Source organism: Bubalus kerabau, chromosome X (genome assembly GCF_029407905.1).
Source record: "Bubalus kerabau isolate K-KA32 ecotype Philippines breed swamp buffalo chromosome X, PCC_UOA_SB_1v2, whole genome shotgun sequence".
Taxonomy (NCBI): Eukaryota; Metazoa; Chordata; class Mammalia; order Artiodactyla; family Bovidae; genus Bubalus; species Bubalus kerabau.
In genome coordinates, this window is record NC_073647.1 from 147,408,359 (window position 1) to 147,430,503 (window position 22,145).

At 42.9% G+C, this 22,145-nt stretch overlaps 1 protein-coding gene across 1 annotated transcript in view; it reads left to right on the top strand.

The window, feature by feature from the left end:
- The window catches only part of FRMPD4 (FERM and PDZ domain containing 4), a 213,964-nt gene that overhangs the window by 101,105 nt on the left and 90,714 nt on the right, over positions 1–22,145 (top strand). Inside the window, exons 3-4 of the mRNA XM_055563177.1 lie at positions 13,811–13,971; positions 18,233–18,335. Of these exons, the coding sequence (XP_055419152.1) occupies positions 13,811–13,971; positions 18,233–18,335 (264 nt within the window). The remainder of the gene's footprint in view (positions 1–13,810; positions 13,972–18,232; positions 18,336–22,145) is intronic.

Below are 22,145 nucleotides of genomic sequence, written 5' to 3' on the forward strand. Positions count from 1 at the left end.
TCAGAACACTTGGACAGAGAGACAAAGAGAGCATGCCTCAAGATAAAAAGAGCTTGCATCTCAGTCAAATTAGGCAAATTGAAATGGATTCCACAGTGGTCAGCACATCAGTTCAGTGTCTTCATTGTCTTTAAAGGTTTATATGCAGAAAATATGTTTCATTCAGAAAGAATGTTTATTTCATAAGTAATTTTAGAAGGTTTTTTGGTTTTGTTTGTTTTTGAGAAGCACTGGTGTAAATACACATATGGTTGCTATCTTATAATTAAATATCAGTTGAATAATTGATCTCAAAGAAAGTGAAAGAAATAGAAGTCGCTCTGTCATGTCCGACTCTTTGCAACCCCATGGACTGTAGCCTGCCAGGCTTCTCCACCCATGGGACTTTCCAGGCATGAATACTGGAGTGGGTTGCCATTTCCTTCTCCAGGTGAATCTTCCCGACCCAGGGATTGAACCCGGGTCTCTCGCATTGCAGGCAGACTCTTTACCATCTGAGCCACCAGGGAATCCCCTACAACTGATCTCAATGCTTCTCTCACATCAGAGATGTTTATTATCTCACAGCTAAGAATCAAAAAAGAAGCTAGAATTACATTGATCACTGGAAGCCAGCACAAGGAGACTCCTTATTAGTGCCATGCCAGAGACAGAGTTTGTTTCCTGGGACTTACAAGGTTGCTTCATGGAAGAGAGAGGCTTGATGCATGGCTCTGGCAGGAAATGGATGGATGTGGGCTCAGATAAGGAAACCAACAAGTGTCATGGAGGCACCCAGGGAGTTGCAGCAGCTGGGACCTGTTATCATCACTAGGCTCAAGAGGCCTGCCATGGAGCATGGTGTGACCTTGGAGCTGTGCAAGGGGCCTGATGTGACAGGAACAGTGTTCAGAGTGGCTGAAGTCACTTCAGACCTGGACCAAACCAAGGAGGGAGCAGGAGAGTGAAATACCCTGATCTCTTTGTCCTCCTCTTTGCTTTCCCCTACAGGTACCTCCATTGGCTGAAACCAATGGAAACCAGAGAGCAGCAGCCCACCTACTGCCTTCCACAGGAGCAAGATCCCAACACACAGAGCTCATAGAAAAGGATCCAGGCGTGGATCTAGGGGATGTGGGGCTGAGGTTCTTTTTCCTTGTAATGGGGCTTAGAACAAGGGGAACACAAGCAAACAAACCCAACCCAGAACAGAACAGATGTGTAACCCTAAGCAGTCATGTAGTTTTATGTCTAAGAAAACTAAATGCTCTAAGTAGGGGGTAAGAATGATTATTTTAATGAAGAAAAGATTAAGAGGTCACAAGTTTTTAATTAACACAGGACTATTGGCTTAAACCTTTGATTCTGTGATTTCCTTACCAGTGCATTTTAACTTCCATCATAAGTTCTTAGTCATCAAAGTGAGCCCTTACCACTTAATCGCTTTTTGAAATCCTTTGTATAAAGATTAGAAAATCATGAAATTTATAAAGTGTGCCTAATCATCTCTCTAAAAATATCTTATTAAAATCAATTCATGTTTTAAAATATTGCCTTAGATCAGGGTTTCTGTTGCACACATTCTTATAGTTTGAATGTAAAAGAACCATGGGATTGTTTTCACTTTCTAAGTACAAACTTATAAAATAAATTTTCAAATATGCATAGATCACAGGGATATACATCTGCCCCTTGGGATGGGGAGGGGGCCTCCTGTGTCTTCACCACCCACCACATACTACACTAAAATATGGGTAGAATCCAGTTTGATGGAGACAAACTCTCAGACCTAAAGTAATGATTTTAACATGTTTGAGAAAGGCTTAGCTCATTGTTATCAAGTCTTTTGTTCAAAAATATATTTTCCTATAGATATATAAAAAAAGAAAAAAAAGGTGATCTATCAAGAAGAAAAAGTCTGCCCAGCCATACAATACTTCATGCTCTGTAAGGAACAGATATCCATGACATCTTCGATTTGGGATGGTTAGATTTCCAAACCCCAAAGGGTTCAATCTAGTGGAGCCCAAAGCAAGAGCACATGCCAGAACCACCAACTTGTCTGTGCCTTAGGCACTCAAACCCAGGGCTAGCCACTCTGTCTCATGTTGGTGCCTGGGGTAGGATCAGATAAACTGGGTGGAAAGGCACCATTTCCCATCAACAGCATTCCAACTTCCTTTTTTGGTTTCTAAAAATGCTGCTGAATGTTTCTGAATGTGAGAGCCTGATTTTTTGAGAGCTGTGAGCAGCTTTGGGATATCGGTGATTCTGTCCATTCTGTTTGAGTATATAGAACACCTTTTACCATTTTTTTAAATTAATTTATTTATTTTAATTGGAGGCTAATGCAGTTCAGTTCAGTTCAGTCGCTCAGTTGTGTCCTACTCTTTGCAACCCCATGAATCACAGCATGCCAGGCCTCCCTGTCCATCACCAACTCCCGGAGTTTACCCAGACTCATGTCCATCGAGTCAGTGATGCCATCCAGCCATCTCATCCTCTGCCGTCCCCTTCTCCTCCTGCCCCCAATCCCTCCCAGCATCAGAGTCTTTTCCAATGAGTCAACTCTTCGTATGAGGTGGCCAAAGTACTGGAGTTTCAGCTTCAGCATCATTCCTTCCAAAGAAATCCCAGGGCTGATCTCCTTCAGAATGGACTGGTTGGATCTCCTTGCAGTCCAAGGGACTCTCAAGAGTCTTCTCCAACACCACAGTTCAAAAGCATCAATTCTTCAGCGCTCAGCCTTCTTCACAGTCCAACTCTCACATCCATACCTGACCACAGGAAAAACCATAGCCTTGACTAGACGAACCTTTGTTGGCAAAGTAATGTCTCTGCTTTTGAATATGATATCTAGGTTGGTCATACCTTTCCTTCCAAGGAGTAAGCATCTTTTAATGTCATGGCTGCAATCACCATCTGCAGTGATTTTGGAGCCCCAAAAAATAAAGTCTGACACTGTTTCCACTGTTTCTCCATCTATTTCCCATGAAGTGATGGGACCGGATGCCATGATCTTCATTTTCTGAATGTTGAGCTTTAAGCCAACTTTTTCACTCTCCACTTTACTTTACAATATTGTAGTGGTTTTCGCCATACATTGACATGAATCCACCATGGGTGTACATGTGTCCCCCATCCTGAACCCCCCTCCCACCTCCTTCCCCATCCCATCCCTCAGGGTCATCCCAGTGTACCAGCCCTGAGCACCCTGTCTCATGCATCAAACCTGGACTGGCGATCTGTTTCACATGTGAGAATATACATGTTTCAATGCTATTCTCTCAAATCATTGAGTATATAGAATACCTTTTAGAGCCACACCATAAATCAGGAACCCCCTAGATCATACAGAACAGAAATGTCCACATTTGTAGCTTTTGTATGCCTATTAGTAAAAAAGTTTTAAACACATAGCCCCTTAATATATATTCATGTATTCATGTTGCTGCTACTGCTGCTGCTAAGTCGCTTCAGTCGTGTCCGACTCTGTGCGACCCCATAGACGGCAGCCCACCAGGCTCCGCCGTCCCTGGGATTCTCCAGGCAAGAATACTGGAGTGGGTTGCCATTTCCTTCTCCAATGCATGAAAGTGAAAAGTGAAAGTGAAGTCGTTTAGTCGTGTCTGACTCTTCGCGACCCCATGGACTGCAGCCTACCAGGCTCCTCCATCCATGGGATTTTCCAGGCAAGAGTACTGGAGTGGGGTGCCATTGCCTTCTCCAGTATTCATGTTATGTATATATAATATATATGTGGCCATAAGGAATAGATGTTAAAATCAGATGAAGATGAAATACACATTTTAATGACTTGTAATCATTTAATCATTTTTGCTACTACCGCTGCATTAACAAGTATTTAATATTTTAAATGACAACAAAGTCATTCAGGGTGTTTGAGCATTTTGATTTACCGCTTCATTGGATAAATTTTGAAGGTTTGGCTGCAAGTTCAGCCTATTTCTTTACTTGGTTTCAATCACTGTCAGTGGAGAAAAGAGGGAACTATAGAAACATAAGAAGAGACAAATGGACAGAGTGTTTCACCAGCTTGTTTATTAGATCAGGAAATACTGTTTTACATTTCCATCCATGCAAGGGATTTTGTTGAAATTCAGCTGGAAAGCTTCTGTATTCCTTGATGTCCTTCAGCTGTTCTCACAAACAAAATGGAAGATGTTGCCATTTATCATATTTTCACAAATGAGTTCACTGAAATGCTTCATTTGGAGGTTTTTTAAACAGGTTAGAAAAATTCATATTCAGGTTTTCAAAGGCTGCTGTCTTGATAGATACATATTTGCATAATTTTCAATAAAACAAGCACATAATGCTAGAATCATTTGCAAACATCTGTTTCCCTATATTCTTACCACAATCCAAGTTTCTTTTAAAAAATAAGCTACTTTCTCATTCATTATTATAATACCCCCTTTATTCTGAAGAGACAACTCTTTTAGTTCACTGTTACCAGGTAGTTACCCCTGAGTAGGACAAAAGATTTTCATAGTCACTCTACTGCACTTAATGGTTTTGTTTTGAAAGCAACCATATTGTTAACATGCTAAAGTACTTCACTTTCTTTGGTGCCAAAGCTTGCACTGAATTCTCTCAAGCAGGCATTTATATCTAAATTTACCCTGGAACCTTTGTTTTGTTGTAGTCAAAGCTGCTACTCCATCATTTTATACTTATCTTTATTTGTCCCAGTGTCTCAGTATCCTGTAGGGTTCTATGGCCAGAGTATTTTTCTTGTTCAGAGTGTCTTTTATATTATCATATAAAATTTAGAATTCTCTTTGTTGAATTCTTTAAAAGAACTGTTGAGTTATCTTTATTTGATGGCATAAAATTTATAAATTAATTTGAAAAGAATTGAATTTTTTCATCTTTTGTCTACCCTTTAAGAAAAAACCCCATTTTTTCCCAAACCCTCCTAAAATTCTCTAACAAGTTTAAGTAAGGATTCTGGATTCTCTTGTCTTTTCAAGTACTATGTAAGTTTCCAAGCTTGACTAAACAGTTCTAAATCTTTAAATGCTCCTGACATATTGTGGGAATTGACTGACAGTGGCTTGTGGAATTGATTAGTGAAAGTTAAGTTCCCCTGAACTCATAATCTGCATATATATTCATGAAGGCAAAAAGCCTGAGACTCACTGTGTTATGTGTCCTGGAAACACATCATGTCTGGTTATATGTGTTTATATTAAATTTTACTCACCTCCAGGGGTGGGATTTGTTTGGGCTCTTTTCATTCCAGAAGACAGAGGGTTGTCCAGATTTTTTTTTTTTAAAAAAAAAGGAACTGAGGGCAGTCGAGTATAAAAATACATTATATCCTAAAAGACATGGAATCCCATGGATGTATGAGAATGGAAATGCAGTGTGGTAGAGCCTCCTAGCCTCATGAGAAGCAGCTCTAGGAGGTAGTTCCAGATTCAGAGAAGTTTTAGGACCCTCATTAGCAATACTTCCTGAATTTCCTAGCTTGACATCACTCCACAGTATGGTTTCTCTCCAGTGGCATCACTTCTCTTTCAATTCTCCTTTCACCTTTCCCTCAAAGATGCAGTTTACTCACATAGCCAGTATAAATCTTATCCTTCAACTCATGTGTGTTGTCATATTAGATTTCTGCTGATTAGCAATTCGAGTATAATCATGTGGAATATTCAAAAGTCCCTGAAATCTCTGCAGAGCAGAAATTCCAGCAGGCCTTTTTGTGGTCTTCAGTCCTAAGATACTGTATTCCAAGCCATCATGGTCCCTTGAAGTTCACTGACTCTGACATTTCTTTAGGCTCAGCCTATGGATCTTGGTGCTTTGCTAGACTTACCACCAAGCTAACTCTCCTGAACTTTCTGCCACCTCACAGGGGTCCTCTGCCCTTGACTCCTAAGCCAAGTTGCTCAGACTTTAAGGAAACAAGTCAAGAGAGAGGGTTTCTGGTGTCAGCTTTTGCTCTGGGCCCTTGTAAATGCATCTTCCCTAAGGCAAGGGACTGAATGAAGCCTGTCTACCTTACTAGTTATGGAAGAGAAAAAACCTCAATGAGAAGAAAGCAAAAATTCATTTCAGTGTGTTATTTTGCACACATCATCCTAATTTTGACTTACTGGAGACATTTCCTGGGGTCTAATCTACCTCATGATCCCCTCTGAGTTGTAACTTATCAACTTCAATAATTCACACTTCTGCTTTCTTTTTCCTTCCTACTGACATCCGTATTCTGGGGAACTCTAGTTGGTCTGGCTCAGCACTTTTGCTCAGAGCCTTTCTTATTAGGGCCCCTTACAGGTCACAACAGGGCTTCTGGAATGTTGGCTTGGGAGCCACCACTTACTCAAGTCCAGTCAGAGATATGAGAAAGTCATGCAGAACAGAGCAGGAAGTGCCTGTGCCAGCATGTCAACTGGGATATTGAGGGGAGAAGTTTCCTTTGGAAGTGCCTATAATGTTTGTAAAATGTGATATATTTAGCCATCAGTGGTATGGAGAATAGGGTTGGTAGAGAGCATCCTTTTTGGATGCATCCTTTTTGGATGTGGTATTTCAGAGTTTTTAAATACTACTGAAAATACAAACTACAGATAGTATGAGTGAACTTTTGGTGCATAACAAACGTCCCCCAAAGTTGATGTCATAAAACAATCATCATTTGTTACTCTTCATTCAGCTGGCTGATCTAGGCTGAGAGGCAGCTGTGTTTCACTTGGTTCCTCACTGAGGTTCCAGTTCTGGTCTCTTCCACATGTGTCCATTCCAGAGCCCAAGCTGAAGGGGAGACAGAGACCTTGAGAATGTCTTCTCATGGTGACAAGAGAAAAGCAAGAGCTCATTTCCACCCACACAGGTGTGTTTTGTTTGTCATTCTGGGCTCAACCATGTGACATGCTTTGGGCAATGAGCTGTTAACAGAGTCAAGAGGTGGAGAAGTGTGTCATGTGTCCGGTGAGAAGGCCCTGAAAAGCACTGTGGCGTCCAGTGGCAAATCACATCCAGTGGCAAATCAAGAATGCCTCTGTCTCCACCCCATACCAGTGCTACCTAGATGGGAATATTATATGTTGATGCTTAATGCTCTCATGCTCTCTCATGCTCTCAGTTGCCCATCCCTGAAAGGTAATATGAACAATGACCTTCTCAATCACAACTAAGGCATGTGTGTTTATTTATACTCCTTTTCATTCCAATCTTAACTTCCTAGGGATCCCACCTGCTGCCATCTTTCTATATTCTTTAACTCCCCACCAAAGGTAATGGCTTCTAATTTTGCTTCTTCCAAGATCTTTCTGCTCAGCACGTATTCCAATAAAGGACTTCACTGGGTCTAATAAGTGAATGGAAAACTGAAATTACTGTATTAATAGGTTTTCTTACAGGGCACATTTTACTAGTCAAAGTAGTTCTTTGTGATACTTTGGATGTATCAGTCTTTTATTTCTGCTGAGGAAGAAAAGCTTCTTGAGTTCAAAGAAAGCCCTTTCCTTTTGTTCTGAGAAGTTAGGCAGCAGAATTCCTATCATTCCTTTTGAAATGAATCTGTCAAAAATAGGAAGATTGTTCATTTAATCTCAGTGGACACATTTTCCATCTCAGTTAATACACTATGGATTTTTAGGTCAGAGATGTCTAGCTTATTTGTGTGTGTTTTTTGGAGAAGATTGGGGCAGGGGCTGAAAGTTTGTGTAGCTCATCATTTGTATTCCTCAAGGCTCAGCATCAGAATTCACTGAAGCATGTTCAGCAGGTAAAAAGATGTTGCTTTTTCAGCTCATTATAAAAGAACTCAAGCATCTTTATAAAAACTATTGCAGGGAGAGAGCCAAAATATACTTGCATAACACAAAGGGCAAAATGATGTTTCACGGGGGAACATTTTAGTGTGAATCCATTCTTACTGGCAAAGAGACAGGGGTTGATTATTTATAGATAATGTATTCTGAAAATATAACTTATTTAGCAAGAAAATGATAATAACAGTGGAACGTTATCCACTAAGTTCAAGCAAAACAAATAGAATTAAAAATAATAATAAACAAAAGAGAAAATACTAGAACAGGCAGCAATCACAAAATACACACCTGCTTGTAAGTTTCAAACTTTATTGGGGTGGGGAAGTATTAGGGACTGAGGGCAGATCTTCTGTGGGATGAAAGGGCCTGCTCCTAAGTCTCACTCATTCACTCCAAGATCACTTAACAGTCTTTGAAACACAGAAGAGGAAAACTTACTAATCTTGATTCAGTTGCTAGAGGAGCCTAGATTTTCTTCTTCTGTATTCTGATACTGTTTTACTTCATGCATGTCAATGTATATTTGTGTTTACTGTCATTGCATTTGATACGATTCTTCAAATTGAAGGCCTCAGAGCTTAGGATTTGTGAGGCATCTCACTGAGCATTGGGCTATAGGCAATTGAAACATTGAGTTTGTTTTCATATTTTAAGATTGAATGAGTTCATAATGTCTGAAATCTATGCCTTTCTGTTCATTGCACTCAAGAGATGAAAATAACAGTGGATGCTTTTTGAGTGCTTCCCACATGTGAGAGAGTTTGCAAAGTGCTTGACATTTGTTCATTCATTTAATTTTCACAGTGATCTGACGAGATTGTTTCCTTTATTATCACCTTTCTTATCCTTTATTATCCTGGAGAAGGAAACTGAGGTACAGGATGATGAAGTTATTTGTCTGCATGACACTGCTAGATAATGGTAGGGCCAGGATTTGAACTCAGAGAGTCTGGTTCCAGAGTCTCATTCCCAGACTAGCATACCAGTTCCCCTGTTGGCCCTATACCTGAGCATTTGTGTGTTTCATGTAGCTCCTTAAAGAGTAAATGTCTCCTGCAGTTTGGGTACATCAGGACTCGGGACCTGCATTAGATAACAGGCTCATAGGTCCATCCTCACTGGGACCCTCCTGTGTGTGCAGGAAGAATGCTCCAAAGTAGGAGCCCAACCCTCCTCTGTCAAAGTGACTTCCAAATATGTTAAAAGTCCAAGGGTATCTTGCCATATCTGCCCCCATCTTGTTCCAGGGCACCGTGATGATTTGTCAGGACTGATGCAGTGGGACCTGAAATGCCCTCCCTGCTCATCGGGGTGCCCTCCAGTCTGTTCTCAGTATGGTATTTGGCGCATCATCTCCATTCAGAACTTCCAACTGCTTCCTCTTTTACTCAGAACGAAAGACAGAGAGAGTTCTTCTTAGAATCTGTGTCATCTTCGACCACTCATCAGTTCTTTACCACTCCCCTCACTGCCTCCACCTCCCCCCTACCACTGGCTACTCTCACTTCTCCTTAGGACCTTTGCACTGCTGAAATGTACCTCCTCCAATCATTTTCTGATGCCTAGTATTACTTGGCAATACCCTCACCCACCAACTCTGTAGCCTTCCTCCCTGCATTATTTTTCTCTTTAGTGCTTATAATGACCTGATAAGCCATATGTCTTATCCATTAGTTTATTCCCTGTCTCTGCCCACTAGAGTGAACATATTTTTCATTCTGCTTTCATTCCTGTTGTGTCCCCAGAACTGAGAAGCCAGTGGGCGTACAATAAACATTTGTTAACGAAATGAATAAATGAAGGCATTTTAGAGTTGTTTTGGAGAATTAAATGAGCTAACATATGGAAAGCATCTTGAAAAAAGGCTTAGCATGAAATTAGTGTTTAATAAATGTCAGATATTAATAAAATAATATTGTAGTACTTATTAAGTGAATGATGAATTAAAAATTGGAGACTTACTTAATCATGTAAGTGGAAAGAAGATGATCTTTCTAGAGATGCTGTAAATATTTTAACTTACATTTGCAGTGGATGCTATGGGAGGTTGCTAGGGACATTAGTTGTGGTCCCTTTTCCTGTTATCTAGAAGGTACTAGAACATACCCTTCCCTGCACAGATGCTGCTGCTGCTGCTAAGTCGCTTCAGTCGTGTCTGACTCTGTGCGACCCCATAGACGGCAGCCCACCAGGCTCCCCTGTCCCTGGGATTCTCAAGGCAAGAACACTGGAGTGGGTTGCCATTTCCTTCTCCAATGCATGAAAGTGAAAAGTGAAAGTGAAGTCGCTCAGTCATGTCCAACCCTCAGCGACCCCATGGACTGCAGCCCACCAGGCTCCTCTGTCAATGGGATTTTCCAGGCAAGAGTGCTGGAGTGGGGTGCCATTGCCTTCTCCACTGCACAGATGAATGATCCCTAAACATTGCTACACTTTGGAATCCCCTGGGAAATCTTTTTTGAAAAGTGATCCTGGCTTTCACCCTTAGATATTCTCATATAGTTAGTCTGGGGTGAAACCTGGGCATTAGGGATTTTTAATGTTCTCCAGATGATTCTAATATGCAGTAAAGTTTGGGCACCACTGCTGGAAGCTTCTCACAGTACTGGCAGCAACATGGGGACTCATCTTCCCTAGTCCCACTCTACACTTGGAACTGAGTTATGCCAGCCAGAATTTGGTTCTCTGTAACATAACTTCTATGACTATTAGAAAGCTACGTCACCTCTGTGATCTCTTCATCATTTAGAATATGTCTTCTGTGGATTCTGTTGCAAACTCGGAGCTCAGGGCCAAAGAATGTGTATTTCCTCTCCATTTTTTCCTTTCTTCCCTCTGGGGATAAAAGGAGAGACGCATTTCAAAATGTAGCTAGAGTACAGCACACTCATGTTACTGAACCCAAGCTCAAATCGATCGCCACACAACAGGCCAGCAAATCAAGGGACAAGTTTTGGGGACAAGGAATAGCAGCTTCATTGAAAAAGCTAGCAAACCAAGAAGATGGTGAACTAGTGTCCAGAAGTCCCATATTACCTGAGTTAGAATTCTTTTATACTAAAGGGAATAGGGGTGTGGCTGGTTGTTACAAACTTCTTGGTGTCAGTATTCTTTCTTCTTACATAGGTCTGGTTACAATGTTCCTATAAACCTTGAACAAGGCAATGTTCTTTTACAAAGGTGCAGAGGCCTCTTAACTAAGCAGAGACAACAGAGCACAAGGGTTAGAGCTAAAGATACAGATCCAATATGGAGTCAGGTTTGTTCTTCTCTCTTGTTACACTCTGAGATGGAGCCCTCTTACAGAGGACACAAGAGAACAGCACAGTGTCCGTGACCCCCAGGTAACCCCACTCACCCACAGGCTCAAACAGCCACGCCTGTTTCCGGCCTGGGAGACGAGTTATTGGAGCAAGGAATAACTTTAATCTGAAAGCTGACAGACTAAGAAGATGGCATATGAGCACCTCAAAAAACCACCTTCCCTCAGTCATAATTCAGGTTCCTTTTATGTCAGAAGGAGGGAGTGGGGCCCACTGTGGCACCGACCAATGGCTGAGCCGGGCCACTAAAGCTCCCTGCTTGACAGTTACCACTGTTCCCTCACTGGGGAGAGGTGCTTACTGTGGAACCGACTGATAGCTGAGCAGAACCACTAAAGTTCCCTGACTGACAGTTACGATTATTCCCTCAGTTGGGGGAGGAGCTTACTGTGGAACCGACCAATAGCTGAGCGGGGCCACTAGTAGTCACTGGTTGACCTTTTGCTCACCCATGGACTCTTGCTTAGCCAGGGGCCCACTGTGGCTCCAGCCAATGGCTGCAGGAGGCTGCTGTAGCTGGTGGCTGCCTTGCTGCCACTACATCCTGAGCACAAAGGTGTAAGTCCAGCAAGGGACTGGGTCTGAAGAAATACCCAGGTGCTCCAGCAATGTCCACCTCCAGCCCTCCATGGAGGAGGGCCTGCAGGCAACGGAGACCAGGGTAACCAGATAGAGAGTGGTAGACGAGCCCATCAACCAGGATTACTGTCAGCGGGTGCCCCCAGAGCGGGCCAGCCTGGTGGCTAGGCATGGCCGTGAGCTGGGGGGTGCAGGGAAGCAGCCCCTGCCTCAGTGGAGTGCGGGGCCAGCACCAGGAAGGCAAGGGACCATCTGCCTCAGGTACTGCTGTGGAGGCCACCACTCCAGTGAGACATTGGAGATAGCACCCTACCAAGGCCAAACTCATGGGCATGTGATGCTGCAGTCACACTGGACCCTGGACCGAGTTTCACCTTCTACTGTCCTGAAGTTCTCAGTCCTGGTGGAAGGAGGGCCCCGCGTTCTCCTTCTGCACTGTCCTTGCCAATGATGTAGCTGGTCAAGCACGTGACGCTTAGAATCAGAAGACGTGATGTGAATAGCACCTGGCTTTACACCTGAGAAGAGTGTGATCCTGGCCCAGTTCTTCTTCCTCTTTGGGTATTTACAAAGAGGAGGTGGTGGGGTCCAACTCCTTCTATCAGTGGGCTTTGTGAAGATGAAAGGAGGTAACAGATGAGTGTCAGCACATGACCTGCAAAGGGTTAGTTTGCGACTTCTCTTTTTGCTGGTGTTCCAGATCACCAACTGCTGGATTGAAAAGACATTTCCTTCCTTTCTGTTTCAAAGGGATTTTAAACTTCTCTTTTCCTAGCCAGTGATATATGCCAAAAAGAGGGTTTTCATTGATTTTTCTCAACTCTTATGAATTACACTGAAGGACCACAGGGTTCCTCCTTCTCTTTCCTTCTTGATTACATTTAAACAATACATTGTCCAGATGGTGTGTAGAGTAGCATCTTTTCAAGGTATTTTAAAATGATCTTCTTTTCCTTATTGAAGAAGATTAGAGAGAGAAAAATTGAATTAAGTCTGTGTCACTGAAATAATCTTGGCTTACATATTTAAGGAGATTTCTAGTGTTCACACTAATAACTCTTCTCCAATGAAGTCTGCCTTGGATGATGTGCATGAGTGAAGACTTACCGGAGCTGATTTTCGACCTGACTCTCTGGCACATGGGCCCTGAGTGACAATAAGCCAGCATTCTCAGTTTCCTCCCTGCACAATGCAGATAGTAATACCTGTTCTGCTCTTTCATGCTTAAGATTGTTTTGTGGATCAAATGAGCTGTTTATGGAAGCACTTTGAAAATTTTTGAAGGCTGTACAGATTTCAAGTTTAGATTATCGATAAGCCTTCCAAAGTTTAGGTGTTAACAAAAGCATTTAAATAATTTAAATGTTTTTCTGGAATAGAAACACCAAGAGTTAATTCCTCAACTTTGAAAAGGGGGACTGTATTTGACACCAGGATAACCCATTGCCACCCAAATGATCCCCATCACTTCAATTTCACTGGAGTCAGAAGCCATACGTGTTACCCACTAAAGGTCCAGGATATTCTGAGATTCTTTCTCAGCAGATCAGCTATAATTTGATAAAGAGTTGTCTTTTTCTCTACTCGGTAATTCAATTATTTATTGAGAGTCCACTATGTGTCAGGCATTATTCTAGGCATCTGGGATAAATCAGAGAATGAAACAAAATCCCTTGGCTTCATGAGGCTTACATTCTGGTGTGGAGAACAGAATGATTAAGTAGGTTCCATAACATGTTAGCAAGTGATTAGTGCTTTGGAACAACAACAGAAAAAAAAATAGAAGAGGGAAAGGGGGGAGACAGGGTTGCGATTTTAAGTGTGCGTGTGTAACCAGGATAGTCCTCTTTAAGCTCCACATTTAGGCACAGACTTGAGAGAGATGAGACTGGGCCACACACATATCTGAAGGACAAGGATTTCAGGGTGAGAAATAGCCAGTACAAAGGCCTGAAGCAGATGTGGGCCTGGGGTGCTCAAGGAAGAAGCGTGGCAGTGCATCTCCCCACGTCTTCCGTGCTCTCTCCCCAACAGAGAATAGACGGTTTTGCAGCTAGAGAAGGTGCTGTGACCTGAAACTCATACACTGATGCCTCTTCTCTCTTGTGTGTGCTTTGCCCACAGTCACATGACGCAAGCAATCCCATTTGATGACCCTCGGCTGGAGAGCTGCCCAATCATCCCTCCAGCCCCACGGAGGGTGGAGATGAGGCGGGACCCTGTGCTGGGGTTTGGTTTCGTGGCAGGGAGTGAGAAGCCCGTGGTCGTCCGCTCAGTAACACCAGGTAAGCACCCAACCCCTCTGCTTGGTCTCCAGGACCTTTTGCCAGCACGACCACTGTTCCATTTCATAAGTTTCATACTGTCCCGTCTCAGTCTGTGAAGTCTAGTTAAGTTTTCCCAGCACCTGGATAAAGCCAGACCAGCAGAGGTACAAAAATGGCTCTGCAAACAAGCTTTTAAACTTCCAAATCCATCATATTGCCAGACTTAGCAAAACACCCATCCATCATTTGTTACCATGGAGATGACCCACTTCTTAATGTATGAATGCATGTATTAAGAAGCAGGCATTGTGCTGTTTTCAGTCAGCTCCGGACAAACTCCTTACCACAAAATCGTCGTTAAGTTTCTCTAGGATTTAGGTCTTTGGGAGTGGTTGCCTTCTTTTGCAAAAATGTACTCCTCTCTCTTTCCACTAGAGGCAGAAGATATTTCGCTACCCCATAGCTGTTGGGTTGAACCAGATGATTGACTTTGGCCAGTGTCATATTAGATGATGACATAAAGATGACATAAGCAAAGGCTTGAAATGTGCTTGCCTAGTTGAGCTTGTTTCTTGGGTTTCTGCCATAGACGTAAGAAGAGTTTCCCTGAAGTGGCTGCTACCCCTTCATCCTGATCTCCTAAATGAACCTGTAAGGCAACCAGCCTGCAGCTGAGAGCTGTTACAGACTACCTTCAGTGTACAGCACAACTGCCCAGCTAACTTTGCCCTTGATCAGCCAATCCACAATCATTCTAAAGACCCATATGCATGAAAGGAAACCCTACTGAGTTTGGGGATGTCTTGTTATGCTGTAAATGCTAACTGATACAGTGTGTGGCAAATCTCTTAAATTCTCTCATAGGATCAGATAATGAATGTACTTGGTCTCAGTCATTCTCAGTGTAGAGATGTCCCACTGTCAACACAGTTGAATATAATGGACTGTAGTATCATTGCCTGATGTGGGCTGCCTTTGCCAGAAACCATGCTCTTTCTATTATTTATTAATTATGTGTATTTATATACTTATTTTAATGAACTTGTACTGGATTTATTTTCAGACAAAAGGAAAGTATCCTCTATGCTGTTTTTCTCCAGTATTTTTCAAATCAGTAACAGAGTTCAAAAGGAAAATTCTGTAGTCAAGAGTGCAGACTCTGGCATCAGACTGCCTGGGTTTGATGGACTTGAATCCTGCCTCTGCTCTTATTAGGTTGTTTTTAGCTTCTGTGTTAACTCCCCTCCATTTCAGGGTGATGTAACTTCTCTACATCCTTTGGATAAGGAGGACCATAGGGAGGGAACGAAATGTATTGGAAGGATGCCAGATTAATATCTGTTAATGTTAAACTCTAAAATATTCGGCCAGTTGAGTCTGTCAGTTAGGGGGAATGAAAGCCAACTAGTGGGCTAGTATAGATCATTAAAGTGGATTTCATTTTTCCTCATTTTGACACAATATGGCCCAGGGCAAGGACTGCAGATACAGTCAACCTCTTTAGACTTGTGCAGAGAAGAGTAAGTTTCCTGTTCACTCCTACCACTGCTTCATCACACAGCTTCATACTTTGTCTGCTGAGCTTTTTATTTTATTAGCTATAGATTATAGTTGTTGAACTCGATGCACTTGAGAATTTTACTCTCAAAATAAAAGAGATTTTTTTGTATTTTATAATAATGAAATAATCCATATACTCTTCTTAAAAAAAATGTAGGTAGTAAGAGGATAAAGGTTTTTAAAAAATCACCTGAGTTCCAACTACTGAGTGTTAACCATTATTAACATATACATGGAGAGCATACATATAGTAAGACCATTCTGTTTATACATTTGCATGTATTATGTATCATTCATATATAAACATATACATAGTACTATATGTATGTATGTGTGTGCACACACATTTTTTCCTCAACAGGGTCCCATTGGCTATGCAGTTTTGTAATAGTGGGACACTTTAACATCTCTGTGGAATTCTCCAATGTATATGTCCTCCTCAGTGCTAACTGGAGATTCGGGTTTGGTTTTTCATTTTCTTGTATTGACTTACTGTTCCTTTAGCCTCTTCCCTTCCTTGCCCTCAACTTTCCTACACTCTTACCTACTTTAAGACAATTTTGAGAAGAATAGAAAAAGCGAAAACTAAAGTCAAAGAGCACTGTTTCCAGTCATTTTTAAGAATTAAAATGCAGTCATACAAATTGTATCTCTCATAAAATAACTCTATTGAAGTCAAGTGATTCCAATGGTAAGATCAGATTATTCTATAGTAGACCAGCCAGCCTTCAGAGTAAAGGGCATGAGAGTCCTCTGAAGTATTCCCCCACTTCATGTTCCGGAAGGCACTGTATATTGCTTCCTCCTATAATTCTTGCTTAAGAAAGAGTATTTCCATGTGATCAAAAAACATAGGTCAAATGTAAGACTAAGTCTTGTTCATCTGCATATGGTTTTCTCATCAGATTAGTTAACATCCGTTCTGCAAACATTTACTTTGGAGATTTTTCTGTGTTTGAACAGCATTTGACTTCTAACCATTTCTTTGAATTTGAGTGACTTGCTCATATGTAATCCAGTCATCATTAAAAGTCCCTCAAGTGACTTTCAGAATTCCTTTTGTGTGCAAACACTGAATCTCAGTTCCCACATCTGGAAATGAGTATTTTCTATCACTGATACAGGGCCACATAAAGGCTCTCCCTTCTATCTCACTCCGCAGAAAGGAGACAAATGTCTCTTCCAGATTGAGAGACATGTATGCCAAATGTCTGGTGGGTAGACAACAGCTGAATTACTTTGAGTTCCATGTTCTGAGTGTTGTGTCCATTTCAATCACTACATGAATTGACAATGTTTGAAAAATAACCTTTCAGTTGTACCTATTACCCAGATAGACCTCTGGGAAAAAAATTAAAATTCCAGTACCATATAGCACCAGATCAGTATTTAGGGGATAATTCCATTAGACATGTGAAAGCAATTCATATTATCAAAGTATTTGCTTTCAGGTTTTGTTTAGTACAAATGTGTGCTTCATGCAGCTATGTCTTTCAGTTTATGTGTCAAGAGACCTGTCAGTGACCAGGTTTTGAGTTAGAGGAGGAAGTTCAAAAGAGATGCTGGCCACCTTGAACATGGAAGCATTCACAGACCTAAGCTGAGACCCAGTCCAACCCTTCCAGGCAATTCTTTTCCCTTGTGTAAACCTCAGTCATGTCATTATATGGAAGGGATTATAGCATTCAGTGAGGTTACTAGTTAAAGCACTTAGCCTGTTGCCTGGTACACAATAAATGCTCAACAAATATTTGTTCTCTACTTGCTCCTTGGAAAAAGAATTGAAAGAGGCTGTGATGGATGACAAATCCTCTGCAATCACATGTGAGCCCCACCACAAACATCCCGACACAGTCCAAACCATAGAAACAACCCAATGCCCTCATCTCCCAGCAGTCATGGTAGACCACGGCTTCTTACCAAAGCCAGCTTCCTTCCTCCCACCTGTCAGGCAATACGTATTAAATGCTCATAATAGAATTCCCCCCAGTTGCTGAGAGCAAAGCCCTGCTTCCTTGAACCCTCTTCCCCAAAACGCATAACACAAAGTCGAATCCCGCAGGTCCTTCCTGGCACCCTCGTGTTCAGCTGTCTTCCAGGCCCCCACAGTGTGCCGTCTCCCTGTTGTACAGAAGAAGCAAATGTAGCTGTATTCAAATCCAGGTGTGCTCAGGTGGTCGAAACTTCGGCTGCCAGGCATCAGCCCTGCTGACCAGCTACCTGTCAGGGAAACACCTTCTTCTAAGGGCCCTGACACTCAGAGTGTGGGCAGCTGGCCTGCAGCCTCAGCAGCCACCAGGACCTTGTGGGACAGGCCATCTGTCCCCCTGCTGTCTTCCTCACGTACAGAGTCAGTCTGCAGGGCAACACATTCCCACGTGATTCATATGCCTGTTAAAGTGCGGGAAGCATTACCAGTCTCCACCTTGCCTGGAAAGTTTAAGAGCCATGTTGATTCCTGAATCCCACCTCCAGAGCTTCTGATTTCATCAGCCCGGGTGCACCCTGGGCCTTGGGCGCTTCCCCAAAGCTCCCACCCACCTCCCCAGTTCTGTCTAATGTTGGCAAGGATATTGAAGTGAACACCCATGTATGGGTGGGGTTTGTTTTTGCTGATAACATCCATTGCTCGCAAGAAGTCATGACTAGGAGCCGAGGCTACACATGGACGGATGACCACTGGGCTTCTCACCTGCTCTTTACTTTCCTTTGTCTCCAGGTGGCCCATCTGAAGGCAAGCTGATCCCGGGAGATCAGATTGTAATGATCAACGATGAGGCAGTCAGCGCCGCACCAAGGGAGCGAGTCATTGACTTAGTCAGGTAAGTGATTTGCTCACTCGGGCTCCATCAGGAGGCTGCACAATTCTGAGACCTCACTCTGCAGAGGAAGGGCTTCCCATGGGCCATTTCAGAGCAGAAACACAAGCAGACCCAATCACCTTGAAAGTGCTGTTGACACTGACCTCTAATGTAAATCACCAGGCTCTGTAAATAGACACCTACTTGTCTGTTCTGCAAACGTTCAGACTGCAGACGCTGAATGAAACAGTCGTATTACCACTGCTCTAACCAAGTGTTGCATTTTTGTTTCCTTTCAAAATAACTAACACATTGATATTCCATAATCAAGGAGATCAACATGCCGTTGTTGAGTTCATTTTAAGTGGTGAATACTTTTCTAAACGTAATCGCATGGATACAGAAACATGCAGTTCACTAATTTTTCATACCTGACTGTGATTCATTACTGAATTTTCAAATCATCAACCAAGGTAACAGGATCATTAGGTCAAAAGTAGAACAGTTTTTAAAATGTGCTTGGTTTATTGGTTTAGTTTCAGCATAGATGTAAATAATGTTATGTGATATTCGTAAAGGGGTGTCAGAAAATGTATTTTATGTGATGTTAAAATAGGGTCAACAGTCTTCTTTGAAGCCCACAAGAGTTCTACTTCCACGGTGAATCTAGGGCAAAGGGGTCTTGCGAAGTTTTCCAAATGAAGCTGTATCTGTTAGATGAATGGACCCCCTCGTACTGCCCAGCATCAAGGGATACTAACGAGCTTGTGTGACATCTTTTATAAACCGATCTTCTGAAGCAAGATGGAAGCGGAAGGCTCTCAGGACACTTTAAATAAACTGAGATAGGAATCTTCTAACACTTAACGCTCTCTCATAACAGAAAGGTACATCTGTACCCTGAGAAAGGCAAAAATGTATTTCTAGGGTTTTTTGGAGAAACTTTCTTTCCCAAGCTTAGTTCAGTTTCTGCTTTACCCCGAAGTGCTGTCTGGTCACACATCCTGGGAGGAACTGGGACAGTGGTGAGAAGACAGAGAAACAGAAATAGACACTTATTTTTAGGGTAACCAACCCTCCCAGTTTTAGCAGCAAAGGGCCCACATCCTGAGATGGTCCTTCTTCTGAGGTGGTTGGTCTGGTCACCCTACTTTAGTGCTGGCCTCAGAGTGGAGCCTTCCCAACTGGATGGCAAAGTGCCTGTGCTCGTGGGGTGTCCAAATCCCCTTGAGTTCCTCCCGGGGAGCAAGCACTGAGGTGCATGTCAGTCACCCTAGGGCAGGAGCCATTCTTCCTGGGGACCAGGAACGCAGGGGTCAGGAGTGCTGCCGCCATGTAGAGCCCTTGGGGGGAGCTGGAATGTGACCGTTTAGAAACCAGTCTCTCTTGAAATGCATGTAGGTGTCGGGGGGACACACCTCGGGCCGGCAGGCTCTGAGCCTTCTGTGGGCTCACATCCTGGAGAGGTGGGGCTGATGACAGGTTGCACGGTCTTCATGTTGTCCCCTAAACACATGCTCCTGTGATCAGTCCTATTGATTTCTGTGCTCAGAGGATGACAGAAGAAATAAAATATCTCTGTTTGTGTTTGCTGTGACTAAATCACCTGCTGCAAGACAGAGATGGAGAAAAAGTCATCTTAAGCGTGTGATCATGTTCTAGCCATCCTTTCAGGGCATTTAGAAAGATTTTTTCTTTTTTTCAGAAAAAGATTTTTCCCTTCTGGTTTAAAGCATGGTGAAAGAAAATGGCATCTCTGTAAACAAAAATCTGTATCACACTTTTTATATAATGGAGCTCAGTGAAGAGTAGTTGAATAGATGAACCAATTAAAAGAGCGGAGAGCAGACGACAGCTTGCAATCCAAATCCAACCGCCACCTGTTTTGGACAGCCAGGAGCTAAGAATGGTTTTCACCATGTTAAAAGAGTTGGGCAAAAAATAAAAGAATATTTTGTGCCACAGAAAAATAATTTGAAATTCAAATTTCTGAGCCCATAAATAACGTTTTCTTGGAAACCAGCCATACCCATTCATTTAGATAGAGCAGGATCTAAGAAGGTCTGCTCCCTGTACCTTCAGAGCAACCTGGGGCCCACAGGGAAGTCTCATATTGACTATCTGATCTTGTCAGAAAAGGTGTGACCCCTGCTTTAGGAAACTTTAAGGTAACCAATCACCTTTTCTTTGGTTAAGCCAAATTTAGATTAAAATCCAAATGATATATGTATTGGATTTTACTCAGGATGGGGTTATGATTACTGCAGGATTCCCACATTCTTGATGATGGGGCATGGTGTTTGAAACGGGTTGACGTGGAAAGCACTCATGCTTTTTAAGCAGGTACATAAAACTCTCTTGCCATTATCTCAGCCCGGCCCCCTTCCACATCCCTAAGGTGGCCGAGGGTGAGCTGAGGTCACAGTTTGAGCCCTTTTGGGGTGAACTGTGGCTTCTCCTCTGATTAGCATTGGCTGTCACCCCCATTGTGTTCCTGAAGTGCCCATACTGGCTCTTCTGTGAGACTCACCTGTGGGTTCTTTGGTGGCGGAAGAGGAGGGCAGTGTCTTGGCACTAGCTTTCCTGCAAGACCTCTTGGGTACGGCACCAGGCAGACTGGCTATATTTTAAGATGTCCACTTGACTTCATCCCTGACAGAGGGACGTGAACTCTCACAGCCTCATGGCCCTTCTCACAGCTCCTTGGTTCTCCCCCACTCTTTCTAGAAGGAGAAGGACAGAAGCGGCATTGCTTCTGACTACATTCTAAAGTCAATTGCCTCCTTTTAGAAAGTTCTGACGAATCCCGTTTGTTTGCAATTGACTTTAGAATGCAGTCTGAGCATCCTTTGGCTGCTGTCTCAGTGATGGATGACAGGGACACAGTTTGATTCAGCAGTGATGCTTGATGTTGTCAAATCAGGTGACCTGGATCCCGAGTTCCATGAAAAGCAACCTTGTCTGTGTTGTCCTCTGCCATGTCCCCACAGCAAGGTCCAATGCCAGGCCCGCAGGAGGTGCCCACTAACGATGTGTTGAAAGGGAGTGGGTCTGAACAGCACTCTTTGCAAAAAACGACGATTTAGATGGTTTTCTTCAAGCCCTCCTACAGCTATTCCGTGAGATTCAATGTGAGATAAATGAATCCATGCCTCACGAAAACATACATTTTTTTCACCAATTTATCATACGTTTTTACAGCACCTACTCTAGATGCAGGCCACAGAGCTAGGCACCCGATCTACAGGGACAGGTGAGCCTTCGGGGAGCTTACATCACATCTATTCATTTGGGACCCCTCAAGACAGACAAGCCCCCACCTTAGCCACATGGGGGGATTGTCAGATTCGAAAGGGTTTTGTTAGTGATAAAAACACATAGGCCTGAGGCTTCCTTGGTGGCTCAGTGGTAAAGAATCCACCTGCCAATGCTGGAGACACAGGTTGCATTCCTGGTCTGGAAAGATCCCACATGCCACAGAGCAACTAAGCCAGTGCGCCACAGCTACTGAGCCCAGGTGCTGCAACCACTGAAGTCCTCGGTAGGTGAATGTGCTCTGCAACAGGAGTGGCCACCGCAATGAGAAGCCCAAGCACCACAACTAGAGGGTAGCCCTGGCTCGCTGAAACTAGAAAAGCCCTCACAGCAACAAAGACCCAGCACAGCCAAAAATAAATAAAACACATTAAAAAATTAAAACACACACACACATAGGCCTGGATGTACTGAGAGGGTGAGCACATCATCCTAAACTTACTCCCTTTTAATCTCAGGGCAGTAAATGTACCTTTATAAAAGTAACAGGGTACTTTATTTTAATCAAACAAATCT